The sequence below is a fragment of the Poecilia formosa genome, unplaced genomic scaffold, assembly GCF_000485575.1.
Source record: "Poecilia formosa unplaced genomic scaffold, Poecilia_formosa-5.1.2 Scaffold370, whole genome shotgun sequence".
NCBI lineage: Eukaryota > Metazoa > Chordata > Actinopteri > Cyprinodontiformes > Poeciliidae > Poecilia > Poecilia formosa.
The window spans coordinates 482,885-507,003 of record NW_006800309.1 but is presented as its reverse complement, the minus strand read 5'-3'; the positions used below and the strand labels follow the sequence as shown (position 1 = coordinate 507,003).

General features: G+C 39.4%; 1 protein-coding gene across 1 annotated transcript in view; it reads right to left on the bottom strand.

Annotated features, from left to right (window-relative positions):
* The window catches only part of LOC103154011 (microtubule cross-linking factor 1-like), a 32,669-nt gene extending 11,045 nt beyond the window's left edge, over positions 1-21,624 (bottom strand). Inside the window, exons 1-3 of the mRNA XM_007575140.2 lie at positions 20,097-21,624; positions 12,594-12,695; positions 11,465-11,587 (exon numbers count right to left, since the gene is read on the bottom strand). Of these exons, the coding sequence (XP_007575202.1) occupies positions 11,465-11,587; positions 12,594-12,695; positions 20,097-21,047 (1,176 nt within the window). The 5' untranslated portion in view covers positions 21,048-21,624. The remainder of the gene's footprint in view (positions 1-11,464; positions 11,588-12,593; positions 12,696-20,096) is intronic.
* Between the last annotated feature and the right edge of the window lie 2,495 nt (positions 21,625-24,119).

Here is a 24,119-nt window from a genome sequence, read left to right as displayed (position 1 = left end):
AAGGACATTTTTATTTTATGTTTTTTGGAGAATGACTTTCACATGTGTCTGGAGTACTAAATTATCTCAGTCCATTAACAAATGAATTAATTATTACTTCAGCTACTCATAGTAAATTACATAAGTGATTTTTTTATTTTTTTTTTTTAATGGCAGAATAAGACAAGAAATCACCCCATTTCATTCCAGCCACATTAGTCAAACCTGTTAGAAACAGGTCATCGAATCACTGGGCCAAGCTAAATTTGAGAAACCTCATTTGAGTTGAAAGAAATTCTGATGCCAGTGCCGCCTTCGTACTCAACAGCTTTTTTTTTTTTTTCCATGAATCCTCTCACGTCACATCTGCCAATCCGTAGAGCAACCCTACATTAGTGGCAGGTTTCTGCACCTCCACCGACAGCTTCCAGCCTACTATGGAGAAGAAAACGTCGTCATTGTTTTCAGGGAGTATCGTCAACGAGTGAGAAAACCGGAAGGGGATTGGTTGTTGCTGCAAATCACTGAACCTGACATCCTGGGCGATAATTTACAGCTGGCACAGAACTCTCTGTGGATATATCAAATCTCATCTCATTGTGCTTCATTCCGAAGTTGGATTTATATTTATAAGACCCAGTGCGTCTATTGTTAAAAAAAAATAAAAATACCCCTGTAAATCCTGCTACATCCTTTAAAACTTCATCACTTCCTTTGTTCTCACAGCATATGTAAATCAGAGGAGTGGAGTGTCTCTCCAGGTTGCAGCAATATTTCATGGGAAGCACAGCACCGGCTGACCTTTGTTTTCGGCAAAACTTGATCAAAAAACAATAGATTTATTGGTGAGGAAATCAAAGGTTTCTTTCTTACACCTGCTTGTTGAGATGGTTTCAGCCAGAGGAGTGACATGAGCAAGAGCAACACGGTCACTCACAAACAGCGCTGCCAGCCGATCCAAATTTAATGGTGTTCTGATGTTGCAGTGTAATACCATATCTAAAAACCAAATTTATTTCTTTTTAAACCTGAATGCTGTATTAGATTTGAATGCATGAAACTTTAATGACTCCCATTGGAAGCTAATCAAAAGGAAACCGAGTGTGCTAATTAAGTCACTCATTGGCTCATAAAAGGACTCAAACTCCATTTATTAAACAAAATTTAAACATTTGCACAGACCAAACCTTGAGTGCTGCTCCACACTTGTAAATTACTTTTGATAAAAAAAAGTGTCTGCTAAATGACACAAACCTAGATGGGAATGATCAGTGCTCTAACTCAGTGTAGGCCTGATTGATTCATTATCCGCCGTCTGTTTGTGAGATGAGTTTTCAGTCAATATTCAGACCCACAGGCCCCAACCACATAATGCATCTCATAAAACGTAACACAAGACCGGAGAGTTTGTTTGAGGCAAACAGGCATGGTTAAATAGTAACTCAAGTGTTTCCGGATTACACACACTGAATTTATCTAACAATTAGAAACTCAGATGAATCCATATTTCATTTCGGGGACTTTGTTCTTTTTTGTGTCGACACTAATCTGCATCATATCTCTACATTTGTTTGTTTGTGTTGTTGTTTTTTTCTTTCTCTATAGAGTTGCCTGTGTGCCTGGGCATAACTGTTTGCAATAACGCCAGCCCCTCAGTGTGTTTGTTTGAATTGTTGCCAGTCTGCAGCTGAATCCCACAATGATGGGCCTTGTGCTGCCCACTCCTATTTTACCCAAGCAAACCCTGCCTGGGCTCCACCATGCTCCGATTCATGTCGTTTTATAAGTGTGCGTTTTGTGCGTTTGCACACTGGGGATTTTGATAAAGTTATTTAGGGCTCTCTGTTGTAAAGTTAGATATAAATATTCCAATAATACGCCGCTGCAACGTCTTTTCTTGGACTTATTTGTTCAGTTCCAGTTCATTTCCTATAATTTCCTGGTTTATCTTCTTATTACAGAATTCCAATATATTTTAGACCAAAACAATTTATTACACGGTATTATTCAGATGCAGCCATTCTACTCCGGGAAGACGTAATCTGAAACGTGTATTGTTGTTGTGCATCTTTACAGAGATAACATTCCCAACAGTACGCACTAATGCTATTGTTAAAGTGCTCCTTTAACAATGGTGTGCTGATTTGGGAAAATATCTGGCTGTTTAGCTACTGAATGCACCACAAACTTTTTAACTGTGGTAATGGGTGTTCATAAAGACCCAGCACCATGTTGAAACTGCTGACATTTGAAAAGCCGTACCAAGCTGAGAAAAAAAGTGAATTTAATAGAGATCTCATAAATCTTCTTGATCTCGTAAAATGTAATCCTAAAAAGTCCAAACTTAACAAGTAAAGGGTTACGAACAGGTGAGGCGACATTTTTGTATTCTACAAGAGTTGCACTGATGCAGCACTAAAGATACTTTCTCCAAACACTCTACTACTGCTGAAATGAACACTGATATTAAGGTATGCAAACATATGTGCAGACCACACGCATTCTGGATATAAACTGATTAGACTTCTACCTTCAGATCGGCGCTACAGAGCACTATTTTCAAAAACCAGCCGCTACAGACCCAGACTGCCTCTGATGAATGCAATGAACAACCATACAGTCAGAGTAGTCAGCTACTGTGCTGTGAAACAGAATCAGCATGTTTACAATATCACAAGCTGCTTTCCCTCTTTCGTCCTTTTCTTTGTGTAAATACACATACATGCAGTTTCACTTGTTTTTTATGTTTTATTACCTCTAAGATTATATATCATTATGTAAACTCGGAGTTCTTACAAACCCCTTTGTAAATACAATCTGTACCAATGAAGGTGATTATAACAACAATGATAACGTTAATTTTACTCCTAAGCTGTCAATAAACAGACATTTTTGTACATGAATTTTTAACTTAACTCTAAGAATGATGTTTTTGCAAGGTATTTCGTCAAGAAAAGCAAGGGAAAATGGCAACAGCCGTTACAAACTGCTGGCTAGTGGGACATCAGGCGGCCACATATGATTTGTTTTAACTCTGAAAACTGGTCAAAGACCTCTGGCTTTCCAAGGCAAAACGTCCACTTTATTGTGTCTTCTATCAATTGTCCTGGTTTGGGGCTCAGACAGTTTGACTTCCGACTACAAATCGAATGCGCCATGAGTTCATGCCAGTTCTCTTTAGTTCTGATCCTCTTCTTCTATAGTGTCCTATTGCTTTAACATCACTTTGTTGGTCTTTCACTGCTGCTAAATACTTCACTGTTCTTCAATGTTAAAGGAAAGAATGGAAAGAATTTCACACCATCGAAGCCATTATTTTGTACCTAGCAACAGCACTTTAAGTGTAATTAAAGCTCACTTAGAGGGAAGCAAAGAGAAGAAAAAAAAACAGAAGGAGCTGGGAAAGTCAGTCTTTCTCTAATGCTTCTTTACCAACGCATTATGCAAAGCATACACACACACACACACACACACACACACGCACACAAACCAGTGCACAAACAGCCTCATGTTTATGATTCTACTGCAGTCACTCAGTGAGTCACCAAAAGGATATTTTTCATGGAAAGCGTGTGTGACTGTGTGCGTTCGATTGCGGTCAACAACTGGAGTCTTGTTCCAGCTGTAATTCTTGCATCTACACACACACGCAAACACACGCACGCACACATACATACACTTAGCGCACAAAAGCAGCTGCATGTAAAACCCCTCTGACAAAATCTACACAAAGGAGACTTGTTAAACTGCAGACCGTTACGGAGAAAAAGCAGCTGTGTGTGTGTTTTACGCTGCATGTTTGATTTTTTTGCACCCTTGTACAATTATAGGTTTAAGACTCCAAAAGAGAACAGATGAAGATATTTGATTAGTTTTATTTGAAAACTGTTTAAATAAAAGTTTGACAAGAACTTTTTCCTTAGGAATCATTCCTGTCAAAATGCTTGATAAAAATTGTGAAGACAAAATCTTACATGAAAAGCAATACATGCTCTACACAGATAGGTGGACAATGTGACATTAACATTGAAGTTACTGTCACCACACTGCCTTATTCCCTAAGCAAAACATCCACAAGGTCATTTATGATCATGGTTGGTTGGTTAATTAATGTTTCAATTAAAGCCTAATAAAAAAAAAATTAAAAAATCCAGATTCAAAGTTTTGATTTGTTTGTCTCGATTCAAAGTCTTGAGTATGAAGTTACTGATGACAGATACCAGGTTTCACCTCAAAACAGTTCATGCACTGCTGGGTCGGAGCCGGTACGGTAATATATGGCTGTGTACAACATATGCAGATGGGAGAGATGTCTAGGTTCCTGTTTATGTATTTATAAGGATTTATTTATTTACTTAGATTGAATTTGCTCAAACTTCTTACAGGATGTGACTGTCAACTCCATATCAACAACTGCTGTCTTACCTATAGCAACAAAGGCAAAAAAAGAAAAAAAAAAAAAAAAAAGCATGACACTTTCTGAAAAATGTAAGTGGAAACAGACAAACTTTGCAGAAGGCTTGTTTACCTTATTGGGATATAGCAACATAAATATAATCTACTACAACACTGTGGAGAAATGTACTCAGAAAAATCAATCGAGCAAAATAGTTTGAAATGTTATTTAAGGCTGATGTGGTTTTCTGTAGTTGTCCAAGTTTAGTTTCTACTGATTCTTTTGTGTGTTAGGTAATTTTCTGTGCCTTAGCCATTCTGTTATTAAGTGAAATAAAACATAATTATTCATAGCGGTGCATAAAGCTGACATTGTTCATTGTTCACTTTGTGTTTTCATTTAGCTCAGCACTGTGGCTCAGTTTGCTCTTTACCAAGTCACAAATCACTGTGGCTTCACGTTGGGAAATGATGACTCCACCTAAATGGAAAAGTATCTCAGATCTTTCAGCCAACCTTGAAGGTAAGTGATTTTTTTTTTCCTAAAGAGCAATAAAATATGCTTACAAAGTATGGTCCTTTGTGATGTAATAGACAGCCTGGTATATTGCTGAGTCCTGCAGTTTAGCATGGAGGAAAGAGAGGGTTGCAGAATCAGCTCGCAGCAGAAACCTACAGAAAACGACTGGTTTGGATAACAAGCATGGTTATTAAATCTGAACTCCATCTTGTTTTACAGGTACAGTATAAAGGACATATACCCAACTCTAACCTCTATATGTAAAGTCAGGATAAACATTTCCTATAGAGATCAGGACAACCAAAACTATTTCCATTTACTAAATTATGTGTGTGAGCAAGGAAGACAAATCTCTGTCACATCTGTTCTGTCTGAAGGAATGGAACAAATTTTTAGCAAACCTGTAGAAGCTTGTGAAAAAAAATTCAGAAAATGTCCTAACAAATAATAAATGTATGTGATTTTTTTCTCAATCTAGACAAAGCTGTAGCAAAAACTCTCTGTGATTATTAAGTTACTTCGCAATTACAAAGATTTTTTGGTAGTACTAACCGTCCTAAAAATGGGAAACATTTACACTCATGTAATGTTAAGCAGTGAGGAAAATATGTTTTTTGTCTTTTTAGAAAGTGGATGTAAATATCCAGCTTCATTTAAAGAGAAGATAATACTTTTTTTTTTTCACAAATTACAAGCCGGCTGCTGTACAGCAGACAAGTAAACACTCCTGATGAAATAAAACAAATAAAAAGCATCTCCAGAAAACAAAAAGTCTGCTAAATCAGATGAGATATTTTTTCTAATTCCCCGAATTCACAATTTACTTTATTCTAAAATCAGTGTAACTTTATAGTAACTAGCCTACAGAAGTAAAATAAAACATTACTCTCAGATATGACAAAATTTCCACGACTGAGTGATTTTCGCAGGTGGCTACCAACACGACCAATTCGGCTCCGCATGCTTTAATGCCAAGCGTCGATGCTGCTTGACCCTTAGAAACAGCCGCACAATATCATGGTCTCTAAGTGCCCACTTAGAGGATATTACATCACCCATGGCGCGCTTCATGTCTATATATAAAAGCATATGAGCGAGAGAGTAGGAGGGAGCCGTGGCGTGACAGCTGTTCCAGTTCAGCCTGTGATGGTGCGTCTCCAGAGAGAGGACGAAAGAGCCGGAGAGCAACAGGGAGCGAGGCGGCAGAGGGTGTAGGAATGTGATGGATTCTCACCGTCACTGGCACTTTGTTTGGCTGGTGGAATGCGTGATCTCACCTCCACTATCAACAGAGATCCTTTTGATTCCATCAACACATCTCTGCATTCACGTGCCGCCTTACACTTTATGGACACACTCTGGTAAAGAAGTGTAAAATGCCTTCCTTTGTGGATGATCTCGAAACAAACAAATTAAAAAAAAAGAGTGAGTCCTGTCTTAGGCTCTCTTTACTTCACAGGTTTTCAATTAGATCTGGGTCTGTGGAGGGAGCTGGTCATCACGGATGTTTAATTTTGGAATTGGTGAACATTGGTTTCTTCTTCCCACATACTGATTCACATATTCCTCCGCCTTAAAATGTTGGTGTTAGAACAATCTCGACATCGTCTGACCAAAACACCCGTTTCCACTTAAAAGTCTGAATAGCTTCTGGTAAGGTCCGTAGGTTGTCGCAGTTTCCCAATCTTGGAGATTCAATTTAAGAAAACAGGGAAAAAAAGAAAACAAAGTCAAAGCTTAGAACACACTAATTGCATGCTAGTCTGGACATCTTTATCTAGCACTTTAAACCATTTAGAACTTTATGGGATTATGGCAGCACTGAAAACATTCTAATTACATGTTTCATTGTCCTGAGACTGTAATAAAGAAGCAACCAAATGGATGCCTTAAAGCATTAATGTCACAGAGATATACACAGACAAACAAGAGTTGCTGTTGTTCCTCTGCAGTCTGCAGGGAAGTAAAGAATGAGACGGGAATGGTAACTGGAACCGTATGCATTATGACACATGGTGCAACAGCAGAGGGGGGGATCAGTGCGAAGTTCATGCATAGATGGAAAAACGTACATGAGGAGCAACTTACCTGACCTCATTCAGTAAACCAACTGCACCGAGTCCAGTTTTAGCTCCACGCCTCTCATTGGCACACGCAGCAGAGCATATGGTGATGAGGAAAGGATGCAGGCTTGTTCAGATGGATGTTGCTGCTTCCCTCATGTAATGATTTTTAGGAAAGTTATGCAGTGCAAGTATGGCAAGTGAGCGTTTTTTTTGTTTGTTTGTTTGTTTGTTTGTTTTAAATGAAATTTCCATACCTTCAAACTGCCTTTGGCTTTTGTAGTGTTAGGACTTTTTACTGTATAGCTTCTTAAATCAAAGTCCTGAAACTTCTCACTATTAGTGTCCCCGCAAATGCAGTAGTTTAATTTCAAGAGAGCAACGACATGAAAAACTCTCGGTTAGAGACGCACCTGCCGACACCACAAAACGATTTGAAGGCTGCCTTTTAAAGGTTCCCTTATCATAGCAATTAGTTTTATTTATTGTGAACAGACAAAGATGGAGAGCTCAAAAGAATGAAACAGAGAAACCGTGATGTAATACTTTCAGCCTTGCTTCTGCCTGCTTGACGTCTTGCTCTCTCTCGCTCTCCTGCAGTCTGAATCAATTGTGAACTAATGTTGTCAAACTAAAGGAATCTCCAGCACACCTCCACCATGTTCTACGTAGTTAATTCGGGAAGCAAAGATTGTTTTAAAACTGTTTTTTTTTATGTTGCTTAGAAACTGGACTTTTAGTGAACTGTTCACTGTTCACAGTTGAACTATGAACTGTTCAAATGAATACTTTCACATTGAAAGTATTCCGATGTGAATACTTTCATAAAACATATTAAGAGATATATTGTCTACTGTTTTGCCACACAGGAAAGCACAACATGTCAGTCCGTTCTAATTTCATTTAAGTCTCAATGGCTGCTGACTCGCCAACTACAAACTGGTTTTACAGAGATTAACATGATGTTACTGTTTGTAATTTTTGTGATCGTTACTAGAAAAGAACGTTTATTTGGCTGCATGGTTTTGTGTGTCAGGTTTTAACATTTTACATTGTGATAATCCAACAATCCTAGTCTGATATTCTGGTAAGAAAAAAGAAGGCAAAGCAAAAGAGATGACATATCTGTTTTATGTAAAAACAATAAAAAAGTTTGTTTCAAAGAATCTATTTGTTTTCAGGCAGAAAAGATCTAGTAGAGATCCCTGATAACATCATCCCCTTAAGTGAAGTAATGCTTTGTTGGCTTCATTAGGCTCCCAACAAACATTTCCTTCTGTGCTTGTGTGTGTGTGTGTGTGTGTGTGTCCAGATGTTTGCAGCCTGTGGGAATGAGAGCGGTTTGTGAGTGGGACAGGAAATGATGTTAGATGTTCTCATGGAGAATGTGATGGTGCTACACCACACTGACTAGTTTCCATTTCACACAGACACACAAACAGTGTGTCTCCAAGTCATGTGCATGCAAGACACACACACAAGACGGCTAAACTGACACAAGTTGGAGCATGTGATCCTCGTTCCTTGTCACAAAACATCCATGTGACACTAATCTTTCTGTATCATCCAGCACTCAGCACTTAAGTCATAGACAGAAGTGGGAAGGAAGACAAATAAAATGAGAGCAAAAAAAGTTCGGAGAAAGCAAGAAGTTCGGCGAGAGCGAAGAGTTTGCATGTGCGCATTTGTCGATTTGTTTGCATTTGCATGTTGGCGAGTCATCAAATCTGGAACCTGAAGCAGCAGCAGTGTTTAAGCCACTTACTCTTGTAAAGCAGCTCAGGAACCGTGGAGCAACTTAAGGTCAGCCTGGACTAAGAGCTGCGAAACACTGAGTGCCTCCAACGTACATATTTATTTCCAGCAAGGATGGGGATGTTATCAAACACAAACATTTATCCAGGTTCCTGCTATTTGCAGACTCCACCCACCTCCTTAACCTGAAATCCCATTAAATTATTAGCATTTTCTTTAAAATTTCAGCTATTTAGTTTCAATACTGAAATATCATATTTTTTACTTGGATGTAAAATGTATCAAAACTGAAAACTCCCATCATTTTTAGATCAATAAACACATCAACAAACAGTGAGTGCCTTATTCAAATGTTACAGTTTCATAAGAATATTATAAATGCTATTGAAAAGTGTCTTAATGCATAAATGGAAATAATATTAAAACTGTATTATGTTTTGTAGGTTTTTACTACTACTATCAAATAACCTGCAGGATATTCTCTCTTATGTGCGTTGTCATTTCTTAGAATAAAACACAATCACAACCAGTCGAACCCGATTAGTTAATCTCTACTGATTTTATCCCATGATCACTGTGTACTTTTACACCAGAGAAAGTTATATTTCCTAAAGGTTGGGATTTTTGTTGCCATACTGTTGTAGCTTCTGTTCCAGATAATAAAAAAAAAACATGTTCTGATAAGAGGGTGTGCTGCAGACAGATGGCTAGTTTGGCTCTTTCCCACTTAACAGAAAACCCCAAAAGACATTTGCATTTGTGAAATATATTTTAGTTAGTAAATCAGAATTAGTTCACTTTAAGAGTTGGTACACTGATCAACACATGCTCACCTGCTTATTTCATGAAATCCTATATTCTCACTACTATTAAGAGCTTTTTCAAGACAGCTGAGTCACGGTAAGGTCAGAGGGAGAGCATCTGTTTTTGTAAAGATAAAGCTTTTATAAGTGATAAAGCTTTTAGAATAAACATGAGCAACAATAAGAGAAGATTAGCAAAGGCTTAATGCACTTCTACACCCACACACACTGAACAGCGTGGTGTAACTTGACCGGCTTGAGTCTCTGCTGCCAGGGAGCCACAAGCGACCATGTGTTGTGAGAAAGATGCAGAGAGGTCAGCATTCCCTCCCAGAAGACACTTTATTCCAGTTTCCTGTTTTATATTCGGTAATACAGACAACAGATGCAGAATTTGCTTAAAGCGATAGTTCAGTCATTTTGTTCAGGGTTCTGTTCAGATGGTTTATATATTTTGTTCTTGGTGTGTGTTTTACACAGGAACATCATTGGTGCTGTGGCACCAATGATGTTTTCTGTGTAAATAATCGACAGTTTCTCTGTAATTAACCATTCAGCGCAGACATGACAAGTGCTACCAACTGCAAGTAAATTATTAACGATTAACAGAGTCTCCCTTCAAAAATCCTGACATACCTCTTAAAATCTCGTCTTCAAAGTCTTGTTTTTATTCACGTCACGCTTTCTGTACACATTTAAACAGAGCAATCATTAATTTAAAAACATAGGCTGGCTCTATTCAGAAATCCGTTCCCCATTTTCCATTTCAATTTAAAAACTCCTCGTTTTCATTTTCCCTCTATTTTCATCCTCTCCTTCTGATTGGCCGGTTTGAATTTTCAAACTGAGACAGAGTTTTGCCCCCTCCCCTTTCAGTCCACAAACACCGGATATTAACTCGTCTTTTTCCTTCCCGTCCTTCCAAAAACAACCAGATGGTGAGACAGCAGCTGAGAGACAGACCGCGGCAGCGGGCGGAAACCCCTTAGAACGATACGACGGCCTCACACTCGTGCACTCTCTCGCTCTCGGAGTGGATAAAGACCTCATTGTGTCCTCCTTGACGTTAAAAATGTCGGAGGAACGTTGGAAATTTAACAAAGAGCAACTACTGACCAGGGGGAGCTCTGACCCACCCTGTGTTCACTTAGTGTTTACGTTGAAAAGGCTTTTATCAGGAATTCCTGAAGTGACTGGGATGACTGTAGATTATTTGCACATGCTCTGAAGGTCGCTTGCTTTAACCGTATCTGTGTCTGTCTGAAATGAATCTGCTCTGAAAGGTTTCTGGAGGCACTGTGCCACTCATCTCTATCATGAGGTCAGCTCAGAGTCCTGATGAGGCATTTCTACGTTTCTGTGAGCATAACTGAAATAAATGAGAGGAAAGTTGCCCTTTTTCCCTGAAGCAAAATCTGGCGACAGTCCAGTGACACACACACACACACACACACACACACACACACACACACAGACTTATGATAGCATTATGCTGGTCATATTTCAGAATCTGAAATAAGGATTATCCCCGGGGGGAGAACTCTTATCTCTAGTTGGTATACAGCTGAACAATGCTCCAAATCCAGAAGCCCATATTCATGAGTGAAGCCATCAAAGAATCATTGTTCTGTTGGAAAACCCAGATGGTTCTGTTTTTTAACCATCTGACCCAAACCATTTACCTTTGGTGAACAAAAACAAATACTGATTTTTATTGAATAGAGCTGAAATATATAAATAGAATCTTGAATGTTGACATTAAAATAGTAAGTAAATGTCAAAGTTTCAACACCGGCAAATTCTTTGACAGCAGAACCAAGACTAGCAGTTATGAAGCCAGCTAATAAATTTCTAGTAAACTTCAAGCTACACTGAGATTGCATTTCTCATTCATTCAAAATCATTTTGCGGCAACTGCTATACAAAATGTTGCTGATTTTAACACTTACTTTTACATCTTGCTCCAATGTCCTTATCAATTCTCCATCCACCTGGCCCGTTTGGGCTACGCGCAGAGAGCGCCGCTCTGCCTTTCTCAGTCGGTACTGCAGGATGCGGCAGGTTTTGTTTGCCTAAAGGGAGAAAGACATGACGTCACATGTCTTGTGTCTAAACCGTCCCTGTTCCTGCTGCAGTCAATGCAACACATGACCAGAAAACACTTAGAACAAAGTAGCATTTAATTCCTTTGGAATGGATTAAAATGTAAGAATTGAAACACAAAACAAAGGTAATAGATGGAAGATAGAGCAAAAATAGCAGCAGAGAGGGACTAGTGGTTAAGAAAGTGGCCTGAATCCTGAGCTCATAAAGCCAATACAGGGTTTAGCCAGTGAAACCATTATGAAGGTACTGTAGGCAAAACAAGGCAATTCATTTGCATAGCACATTTTCAGTAGCAGGGCAATTCAAAGTGCTTTACACGATTAGAAGGAAAATATACCGAAAAACAAAAAAAACAATGACATTGCAGTGGCAAAGTAAAGGAAAGGGATGGCAGGTTGAAAAACACAAGACAATTTATCATGTTTCAGTTCTTTATTTTATCAAAAGCAGCTCTAAACAAATGAACTTTTAGGTTTTTTTAAAAAAAAAAAAAGAAAAAATTTTTCCAGCAGTTTTGTCCAGATTTTCTTGAACCCCCCTGAGTCCAGACTACAAAGGTGTCTGTTGTAAACTAAATAAAAATCACTGGACATTGTGATAGCCATCTATAATAGGCAGCTTATTTTGAGCTCAATAACAATAACAATAGTTACTAATGCCACCCCTTGCATTTGGCCACGAGAAAGCAGCCAAAAAAATTCCTCTATAGCTAACATTGCAAGACTTAAGGAAGAAATGTGAGATGGTTATGTGCAAGAACACTCTGGTGCAATTAGATGTTTAAGCATTGCGAAATTAAAGGCTCACGTTGCTTTGAAGGGAAGCCTGGAGATCATTTTGCTAATCCAACCTCGGACTGGTCTTGCACAAAAGCATCAAAAGCAGATGACTGATAAACCTTTTCTTGCTTGCCTGCTTTGAAACATGCAGCAGCACTTTCCTTTGTCAAGATCGGCTCTGGCTTGTTCTTACCTGCTCCAGCTGTTGGCGCAGTTCCTGCAGCTGGTAAACATCGTCCTCCATGTACATGTCCCTCATTTCCAGCATCTCAGACCTCAGCTCCTCCATCTCGTCCTGGAGACGGTTCAAAAAGAAAAAAAAGGGAGGAGTTAAGAAAGTAACACATGTTTTCATTACAATTCAAGTCATATTGTGATAACGGCATATTTGACGGTAATTTACTCCCCAAGAGTGGACCGCAGTTAAAAGGTGAAAACATTATATGGACATAAAGGGAATCCTTCAACATTTATGAAGAGCTATTGAAGCCTCTTATCACCACGGCGAGGGAAATATCATCCCATTGACCTTGTTATCAACATAATCTCTTTGGTCAGCTCGTTGTCAGCCACTTCAACTTCTCTTCATTAGTCTAATAACTGCCTAATAATTACCTAATAATTACAGACTCAACTGTCTGCTGCAGCAGCTGGAAGGGTCATCAGAAAATAGAGTTACATAAACAAAAGTTATTGCAAGATGTTCTCACCGGAAATAAACCTATATCTGTCTATATCTGCCTTTATATATCAAAAGCTTTCAGGACATGAAATGTGAATCACACACACACACAAAAAACCTTAATTCTTGGACACCATGAAGAATGTGACAAAAACATTGCAAAGAGATCTGCTGCACATTACCTTCACGAATGTTACTATCTACTACCTCTCATTTTCAACAAATAGTAATCAGTGATTCATTTCAACCCAGAAACATGAATTGCATCATCCTTCTGAATCATATTTCGGGGTGCAGCTCTCATAGCAGCGTGGGTGTGAGTAATGAAACTATCATCCATGGGAAGAGGCTTGATGTGACAGCAGGATGTGTGTGACACAGTAGCGTGACTCCAAGACGAGCAGCGTGTGTTTGCTAAAATCTCCGCATGTACGTACATGAGTGAGGATGGTAGGAAACGGGAATGGGATGCAGCAGCACCAGTAGTAGTGGTAGTTGTAGTAGTGCTGACACAATTTTACTATAGTGAATAATGTGGGTCAGCTTCTGCAGAGCTGCTACTGTAGCAACAACAAGCTCTGGGGATGTGTCGCGATGTGTGCGTGGAATATGTAATGAGTCGAAGCGGGTTCAGCAGTAGGTAGGGTTCGCATGTGTCACTGCAGCAACAAAATACTCCTATGAGCGTGGAACTGCTAACGATTAAAGCTACTGCCTGTACGTTTTTTGAACATTGATCGGTCTCGATGATAATATAGTTTGTGGTCGATAGGATGGTTTTGATGTTTATCTGTGAACTCCACCTTCCCTAAAACAAGATGACCTCTGGTGACATCACATAAGGCACAACTGAGCCTTGAGCATATTCATTTATGCTTTCCTTGCTGCGTTTCTTCCTCTTTGATCACATTTTCAATCTAATCCCTTGTTCAAAGGTACTTACTTATATTTAGTACAGCAGCAGTTAAGCTTATCAGCTATATTTGGGAGCAGTGAATGTATTTCAGAACCTTTTGGCAAAAACAAGACGTGGATTTTTAAAGAGGTTTGAATTTATGAAATCCTACAGTTCATCACTCCACCACTGTGCCGTTTTTATTGTTAATGTGTATAGTTTTAATAGACAATAAAACACCACAGTGTAGTATTTCGGATTATAATGCAGCACAGTGTCTTGTAAGCAACCCGTTGTTGATGAAACTCTTGACTTCAGTAGGAAGCAATTTGTTCTCCAAGGACCACAAGTACAAATGTGCAATCCAGGGAGCAGAGGGTCGATTGCAAGAGGAAAGAGGGGGGAAATGGAGGAAATAAAAAAAATGAGAGGAGAAACAAGATAAAAGAAGAAACTGAAAAATATGGGGATTTAAGAGGGCTAGAGCACCAAAATAAGGATAAATCTCCAAAGATGAAGATTTAAAAAAAATCCTAGCTGAAGAGAAATTTGGAAATGGGTAAAACAAATCCCTCTCTATGCTTGCAGACCAATTGTACATAAAGATGATGAAACATGACAGAGGGAGGGGAGAAAGTGAGGACATGAAACCAGGGAATCACAAGTTATCGTGGCAAGAGACTTAGAGAGAGCTTGTTCCACTGACCTGCTTTTCACCGCTAACTGAGAAAGAAAAGGGAAGATTGTCTCTGTCATGTGAGCACACAGCCAGTCAGGAGAAAAAAATCAACCAATCAGCTGTCATGTTTAAGAGTCAGACACTTTAATATTTGAAATCATGCTGTAATCACATCTCTTGCTTTTATTTGGTCATGTTAAAGCCTCAGAGTTTAATATTTGTTTTGACAATTATTTAATACACCAACACAAAGAAGCACACGGGGAAGGACAATGTCATAAAAAAAGGAATCGTTTGAAAGCGGTGGCGTGCATCGTGGTGGGCCCTTTAACTCTGATACCCCTATATAAAACAAAGTGAAAAATTTTGGGGGTTTTTTCACTATTGAAATAGATTTTAGCCATTTCAATAGCTGAAATCCCTCAGCTATCGAACAGAGTCCATCTGTGTGTCATTTCATCTCTTTTTAAATACAGCTGTTCTCTGGAGGCCTCTCAGCTTTGTTGCAAACAAACATCTCACAGAGCAGGGTTTACTCCATCAGCAAGTGAAAACATGGGGGCAATACTGCAAGCCTACAAGAAAATGGCAGACCAGGTAAGAAGGTCATTCCTCAGAGAAGCAGCCAAGAAGCCCATGGTATCTCTGGAGTAGAAATACCAAGCTCAGGTTGGATTGGAGAGAGGGGAGAATCATTTTTAAAAGAAAGTCAAATTCAAACTTTTGCCACTTAGGGCCACCTAACACCCCACCTTGAATACACCATTGCAGCTTTAAAATGTGTCACTTGCAATGGGATATGGCAGACGGTCAGAGTTCATGTAAAATCAGTTGTAGATAAATTCAGGGAGAAAAACTGTTGGAGGCAACATAGACTTGAGACGGAGACAGAGGTTCACATTCCAGAAAGACAACAGTATAAACAAGGGATTCAATTAGAAGGGTTAGACTAATGTGTTAGCAAGACCCAGTTCAAGTCAAAAGACCAAAATCAAACAGATACTGTCTGTGGCAAGACTTGAGCATTGCCATTTTTGCATGCTGGTTTTTTTAATCTGCTGGTGGAAACAAATCCCTCAAAAACCTGAAGCTGCAACTGCAGCATAAGGTGAATGACTCAGAAAGGTTGAATACAAATGCACACCACACTTTTATTTATTTTTTTTTTTGTTTCAGCCATGTATCATTTTTCTTCCTCATTCAAATTATTTATATTTTGTTGGAAATATCACATAAATCCCCTGTAAATACTCTGCGGTTTGGTGCTGTAACATGACAAATGTGAAAAAAAGCAATAAATGTGAATGCTTGAGCAAGGCTCTCTGTATTTTATGTTAAAAGTTTGTTTTTTTCTTTTCCATAACATTCTCAGGTTGCAAGAGTATCATTCAGATTTCTTGATATGACAAATGATTTAGTGTCCTGTTAAAAGTATTTGCGACAAGTGATACATGGTTTAAAAATGAGGAAGGCAGGAACCATTTGTCCCATGACAGAGGGACTGAAGATAATTTAGGCAACTCCTTGCTGCTGTACACATAATTTAACATGCAAGTTCTTTATGCTGCTTGCAGGGTAAAAATAAAATGCAGGAAATGGCAAAAAGTCAATGTTATTCTAAGCAAAGTGAAATGTATATTTTGGTGCCAATTTCCAGATTATAAGCTAACTTGTGGATATTCATTCTCTGATACTAACCTAAACAGTTTTATTAGACTTAAATTATAAATAAAATGATTTAAGAACATTAGTAAAGGGTTTCTTTTTTATTTACGTTCTAATGCGTCTGTGTAACACAAGACTGCAGCAGAAGAGCTGCTAGCTTAGCTTACTACAAAATGCAATGTAGCCAAAAAAAATATGTTTTTTTTTGTTGAGGTGGGGAAATATTCGGAGCAGCATTTATTAACCTTAAAGCCACTTTCTGTCCTGTTTGCTTAGTAGTTATAGTGGACAAGGAGGTATTTTCTTCAAACAGAGCCAGCCTGCCTGTGCTCTGTTAAGCTAGCGTTCGTCTGCTGTAGTGTTGAGTTAACCTGTCACAAATTCAGATGTCAGGTTAAAAACCAAGATTTTTTTAATCACATTCATGTCAAGTTTTAGGTAATATATAACCAATAGATTTATTCAATCAAGTATAGGATTATGTTCATGATAACCAATGACTCAGGAAACCAAGAAATTGCTCTTTTGTGCCTTTAGCTGTTCAAACAAGAACCATTGGAGTTAAAATAATCTGTGACATTTACCCAAAGTCTTTGGGTCAATTCACCAACGCCTACTTCCATGTCTCTATGAACCTGGTCAAACTATTAGACATCGCTGTATTTTTTATTTGAAGTTATGATTTTTTTATAATTTCATAAATAATGATTTAATTTATACTGACAAACATAGCATGCTTCAATCTTCGCATTGTCTGCATGTTCCCTTTGTTAGATCAACTGGCCATGTTATCTGTTGTGAAATATTTCAGGCTGTGACCCCTGGAAAAAAAAAAAAACTAAATAAGTGTCATCAACACTGCTGATGCAGTTTATTCCTGTTATATTTTAGTTTTTAACCAAAAGGCATATTTACCCAAAGTGGACAATAAGAATATTTGAGAGTATCCATATAAATCATGTCACAGCAAGTACAAAAAAAAATCCTACCTACCAGGAAGTTAAAATAAAATCTCCCGGTGTCAAACGATGTAATGGTGCAATCACACTAATTCAAACCCGTTTCCTGTATGTACAAGGAAACTGATGCTCGTCTTGGATCTGAAACTGTAGTCACAGGATAGACATTCCTCAAAAATTAAGTCAACGCTGGGGAAAAATACTTTTCAAATCAGCGGGATAGCTACGAGTAGCAAAGACATACTCATACAGTAACACTTAAACAGCCCAGAAAGGTTTCTCTTTAACTTCAAGCGGAAGGAAAAACACTTGAAAAGAGTAGAAACAGAGCCAAATGTGGAGAAACAATGAAACTGTTGTTTGCCTGCCACACACACTGCACCAAGTGTGGTCTAAATAGCAAGGCATTGTAAAGTGTGTGCAGCAAGTAGTATTTTTGACACGCTGCAGACGTAAAAGATTTTTAAGTTGACTGATATTTATAGGCTAATCAACAGTGAAAGAGAGGCAGCACTACAAGCTCAGGCAGTAATACAGAGGCAGAGTCCAGATCAAACGGTGACAATGAACATCAACTGAGGCTTAAAGGAAAGAAGGTAGTCACGAATAAGATTTAGAATAAGGATTTAGCTCCAGTCTGTTAATCTGACGTTTAAACAGTTTGTTGTTTAGATCTTTGCAGGTGTTCCTCACAGCTGCAATGACAGATTAACTTGACTGCAGGCCCTCCCAGGAGTGTTTGCTGTGGTCTAAAGAGGTAGCTCTGAATCACGATGGCCTATATTCAATCTGCAGTCTGCCAGAGAAAAACGGCACTCAGAGGACGCAAAGAGTAGCTTTAAGTAAGAGAGAAACGCAGGAGTGTCATTATGCTTTAGTGTTCCACTTGCACAAATAAAAATTGCAAAGAAATGTCTGTGTTAGGAGGCAAGTAGTCTGTCCAGTACCACATTCAGAGAATATGGATCATTTTACTATTATAGCAATGGATGTAAAAGGTGACATTTTTACTTTTTTTTCCTAACTTTAACACTAAGACGAGATGAATGTCTTAAGAATTTAATTAACACCTTTGCATTACCAATTAGTCCGTTTAGAACTACCTGGGCATAAAGAACCAGAAACACACAGAGGCAAGTGTTCCTGATCAGTCATCGCTTCCAATCAATCTCTGACAATTACTGGCTTGTCTGGTCAGACGTTGCGAGAGCTTCGGGACATGCTCCCCAATTGATCTTTCCCTTAATCAGTCAATCTCAAGGTAGGCTTGACCAGTAGATTCAATTGTGCTGCTTTTCACTGCTGTCTACAGGCAATCTCTGAGACCTGAAACAGTTTTTTATTTTTTTATTTTTTATTTTTTAAACTGATAACATTGTCAGGCTAGTTCTACTGTAACAATTTCACTTAATATGCTGGCTGTCACTCTTCAGCAGTAACAACAGCGCAGTGTTTGTGTAAAATGGATCAGTTAAATACAGGTTTCCCAAAGAGATTGTGCCTGAAAGATGGACTACTGGCACTAAACTGTATCGTTTAATGTAAGCCCAGATACTTTAGGCTGTTCTTCCAAGGCTATTGTGTCTAAGGTCTCTAATATGTAAATAAATACAAATCACAATCAAACTTTTCAACCTGCACAAGCTGCCATTCAAATTACTTTTGGGTCCATCAGACCAAAGGATTTTGTTCAAAGATGGACAGTTTTCAGAGTAGCCTCATAGGTGCCAATAGTGCACCGATTTAAGTCTTTTTTCTAAACAGAAGGAAAAATGTTGCAGTTTTTCTCATCAGCAACTCAAAGCAATTTTTGTGTTCTCAGAGAGGAAAAACAAAAATCCCAAATGTAAATGACAGAAAACCCTGTAATACAAGAACAAACCACCTTCTTGTATCTCTTCCTACAATTGTGTGTTTTTCACTACATGCAGTGTGTTTAGTGCCTCATTCTGAACAGAAGTGCTATTGTTATTTGTCAGTGCAAACAGTCAAAGACATTTGACTGTAAGGGCCTCTGATTTGCAGAGGCGCTGCAGAACGCCTCCTGGGCAAGTTCCGATATCAAAATATGAATCAATGAAGCTCAGGGGAAAAAGCAAACTCCCAGGATGAATGGGAGGCTTACTGTTGGGTTCGATTCATCCTGAAAGTCAAAGCTCAGATCTGGGTTGGATAGTGTCACACGTTGTCGCTGCAATTTATAATTTATAGCTGCTCTGTGTTTTTGCTAGATGATCAGGATTTATGAAAATCCAATTTCAGAGTACCAAAAAGCATGCACCATTAATTCGGTCAATACAATAGAAAAGGGGAGGCTTTGAGAACAGAGGAAAGTAATCGAGTGGCACCAAAATTTGACAACCTATATTAGGCTGCTGTATTGTTTCCAGCTAAACCAGTGTAAAATGAAATATGGCCACTACTACCAACAACAACAACTTGCAATGTAATTCAATGAAGCAGAATCTCCTTCAAACCCAAGATGCAACTATTGAAATTATTTACATTCCTTCCACTTTAAGAGGTGGAAAGCATATCTGTTTGGTCTTTTGTTAACGTCTAGTCACAACGATCCTTCACAGATCATGCGCAGAGAGGGGTTCCCAAAACAATCTTGACATGGGAAAAAAAAGTCAGAACGAACCAAAGAAATGTCAGCAGCTTAAGGTGCGCTGCATGAAGTGAAAAACAGCAAAACCTACCGAGTTATTAATTGTAAAATGACGCGATTTTTAATATTTATGTCTGACAGTGATGCGTGTTAGTTAATACGGTCCGTGCGTTTAAGGGAACCACAGAAGATGAATGTTCCTTACTTTGAGGTAATCATTTTCAGATCTCAGCTCTTCTATTTCCCTGAGGTACTCCTCATGCATGCCGTCGGTAAACTCCTCCGTGAGGTCTGAGAACGCCAGGGATGTGCTGGCAGGCACCCTGCTGTCAAACGAGGTGGCCGACCGCTCCTCGCCCGGGGAAATGCTATCCTCCCCGGTCTCCACGCTCAGAGAGAACCGATCCTTTTCATCTTTCTCCGCGGTGGAGCAGGTGTTCTTGGCGGCTGCTCGCTGACCAGCTCTGCTCCCGAGCGGCTTCTCTCCCTCTGCGCCGCGGCTGCTCCTCGACTCGGCGTCGCTGCTCCCAGCATCCGCTGAGAGTTTGTTTTCCTCGGAGGCGCAGTCCGAAAGCTCGGAGCTGCTGTCTGTCGGGGAGAGCTTCCCCGCGGCGCACCCAGAGTCTTTGGATAGGTCGTCGGAACCTGTGCTGGCGTCCGACACCTTCCTCCGGCCGCCGTTGCTTTTTGCCGCTTTGGACGCCGAAGTCTTGGACAGCAGCGAAGATTTTCCCACTGTTTTACCACCGCCCCTCTCGGCTTTACCGTCCTTTCCAGCGAGGCTGCCCACAGGGCTGCGCCTGGAAATGCGGCTGCCCAGATGGATAGCTCCGGGCTTGACGCTCAGGGTCGTGCTCCCGATCCCTCCGCGGATCTTTGTGAGCGACCAACCGGGCACGTCCTTCGGTCTCGCCGGAGACGGTGCCCGGTTTATCTTCTTCTTCCCGCCCGTGTGAGCGGGCTGTGCCGCCGTTTCAGCCCCGGGGTGCTGCTGCGGCTGACCGGGCACCGCGTGCTGCGCCTGGCCGCCGTCCGAGCTCTCCGTCCCGCCTCCGCTTTCCATCTTCTGCCGGAGATGAAGTCTCCGTTCCTTTGGCGAGGCGAAGGAGAGGTGAGTCGGACAGTTATGGACATCAACCTCCTTTGTTTTTGTCATTCATTCCGTTTAGGGCGACACAATGAAAAGCTGAAATAAACCACCTCCTCTATGCCGAATTAGGGAGGCAGAAGTTGAATAAACAGCCGCAGAGCAACACAAAAGGGAGACCAGTCCTCCTCCTACAATGAGAGCTTGCAGAGCAACAGGACGACGCGGAGGAAGATGAGCCTGAAAGCTGCAAAAATGCTAAACAAAAACCCCAGTTTGGGAAGCAGATTTTCAAACTACTCCGATTTGTTGTTGTCCTCTCATTTCTTTAGGATTTCTTTGCGCGGATAGCACAAACCAACCGGTTCCTGCTTCGGAGCAACTGTGTCTGAGAAGAGGGAAGCAATGTGGTGGCTATGGTCACTATCTCTCTCCCCCTCTCCCCGCCCAGATAATGGGATGCATTGAAAGACGAGGCGAATCGCATTTCTGAAGCTCTGTCGCCACCGTTGTGAGAAGAACACACAAAGCCGGAAAAAAATTAAGATAAAAAAATTAACAAATCCATGCGTATTATGGAAAGCGAAACATTCAAATGAATTTAGCTATTACACACAAAAAAATCCCAGCAAAAATTCTTATCCATTGGCAGAGTGCCAGGTATTTGAAGGACGTAATAAAAGACATTAACACGGTAAACAGAAAGGTCAAAATAATTTTTGCAGCACACCGTTGTCTGTCAAGATGAGGTTGTAGTCATACAACAAACTTGAGAACCGCTGATTAAAATGCACGTTTGATATGCATAAAAAGAAATGCATATCAAAACATCTTTAAGTCACATCTCTAAAGAAGATACACACTTAAAGTCTTTAGCCTAACATGGTAGTGTTCAGATACAAAGTGGAGAAAGGTTTTTAGATTTCTCTAAAGCTAAAAATCAATGTTTTAAAAAGAAAACAACTTCAATATGTATATTTACCTTACTTCTTCCACATACTGATGCAGATTCTCTCTCAGGAGCCCGTAAGTCGAGGACAAATTGACTTTTCTTTTTTCTTGAAGAAGTCTCAACTCTCATTCTAAAGGCGTCTTCAGTTCTGACCAACATAAGACGTTATGGGCTTATGAGTTGAGGTCAGAACAATCACATTTATGAGGCCAATGAGGTCACAAATGGGACGATTAGGGCATGCGAGTCACTGTCGTCACACTGTTCACAGCTCAGCGTAACTTCCAACCGTGTTTTGAAGTTGAAGAACTCTTCTGGATGAAGAAGTACATTTTTGTAAGAACAAATCTGCATTGATTCTGCTGAAAACAGAAAACGTTCTTTACCAAGACAAAACATCCCTTTGTTTTGCTTTTGAAATCACCTCATTTGATGTGGTAAGATTTAGGACCTCACAGTGGCCCAAACCTCACTGTGAGACCAGAGGGAGGAAACTGTAAACCAATCACCAAATGCTTCCACAATACAAGCAGCATATTTCACTAATTGTGGATGAAAAATACCCCGACGTGCCTCTCATTGACGTACTCTCCCAGTTACAGAGCCCAATAGATCCCAGTTGCTTTTGGGGCACGAGAAACAATAGGAAATCGCTGCGTTTGCAAGACATTTTCAGTGCAGTAATTGGATGGCCGTGTAGGTGGGTGAAAACATGAGCTGCATCAGCACCGTCACTGCACTTTATCCAGCCTTCTGAGAATAAGTGATTGGCATTGTGTCACATTTTTACTGTCCTATTTTTTGGAATGTTTTGCACTTTTAATTTTAGTTACATTTGTACTTTCATTTCAAATTCGTAGGACTAAACCACAAAATGTATTCCCCCAACTGCAGATTTATCAGGCTAAACTAGTCATTATTTGTCCTAGTGGAAAATTACTTACTGCAAAAAGTGTGACTCATGTGCCCTATTTTGAAAAAAGAAAATCTCTACATTCTTTATTTTCTGCAGCACAGAATTGGAGGTCACCTACATCCTAGAAAGTCAGTAAGCAGTGCTCTGTATAGGCTATATACTGCTTTAATCTGACTGGTTTCCCTCCGATTTAAAGAACAGAAGTTAAAATCTGTAAAAATGTGTGACCACATGAATAGCTTCTTTAACCAGCGGGGTTTCCCATGATGTAATACTTGGAACACTTTTGGTTTTAATACTTCCCAATGCAGGAAGTATTAAGTATTTCGTTGGCATCCATACAAAATACCTATTACTCGTGTTATGAGTAATATTTATTTGCACATGTTGATTAAGCAACACCAATTTGCTAGTTCAGTGTTTGTAACTTCATGGAATCATTTTTGGTTCCATCTTGACTCTGGGTTCTCTTGAAAAAGTCATCTCCTGGTTTTGTCTCTTTCACTAAAGGCCATTTGCTATACTCAAAAGTGTTGTGTTGTCTGCTTAACTCAAATACTTTTTTTTTTATTTCTTTGCGCTTAAACGTCTGTTATACATCATTTATTGGAATAGAAAAAGCATCACTGAAGAACTTTTAAGTCAATCAGAATGGGTATTGCTCTAACCTTTGTTTTGTGTGCATTATACAGTGTATATATATATATATATATATCTGATCTGAATGATTAATTGGTAGGGTACTACTGTCAGGATTCAAACATGTACTGACATTGAAACTGCATGCTTCGACATAGTTAGATAATCTACAGTATCATTATTGAGATGAGCTCAGTTTAATGGGCTCTATTACATAACGGGGATTTGTGGTTTATGCTGCTGGGTTTTGATCTCAGACAGTCACCACAGAGGGATCGTCTTGTCAAAACATCTCTTATTTAAGTATCTTTGAGAAAATGTAATATATTATGGAGCAGTGTTTTATTACATGTCTGACATGTAATAAAACTTGTAATTGAGCTCCCAGCTCAATGGAAATCAGTAAAAAAAATCAAAATAAATTACACCAAAACTGTTGATGCACAAACAATATTTTTAATATTTTTCACAAAGTGCTAGAGAAAATCAGCCAGTTTGGTTGCCCTTATCCAATAAGAGGAGGAAAGTAACATACAAGTACATATAAAAAAAATAATATTGCGTAGAAGTGCAATATTTCTTGGCAGCCACTTCAGAAAGTGAAGCAGTTATTTTAAAGAGGTTATTTACACAG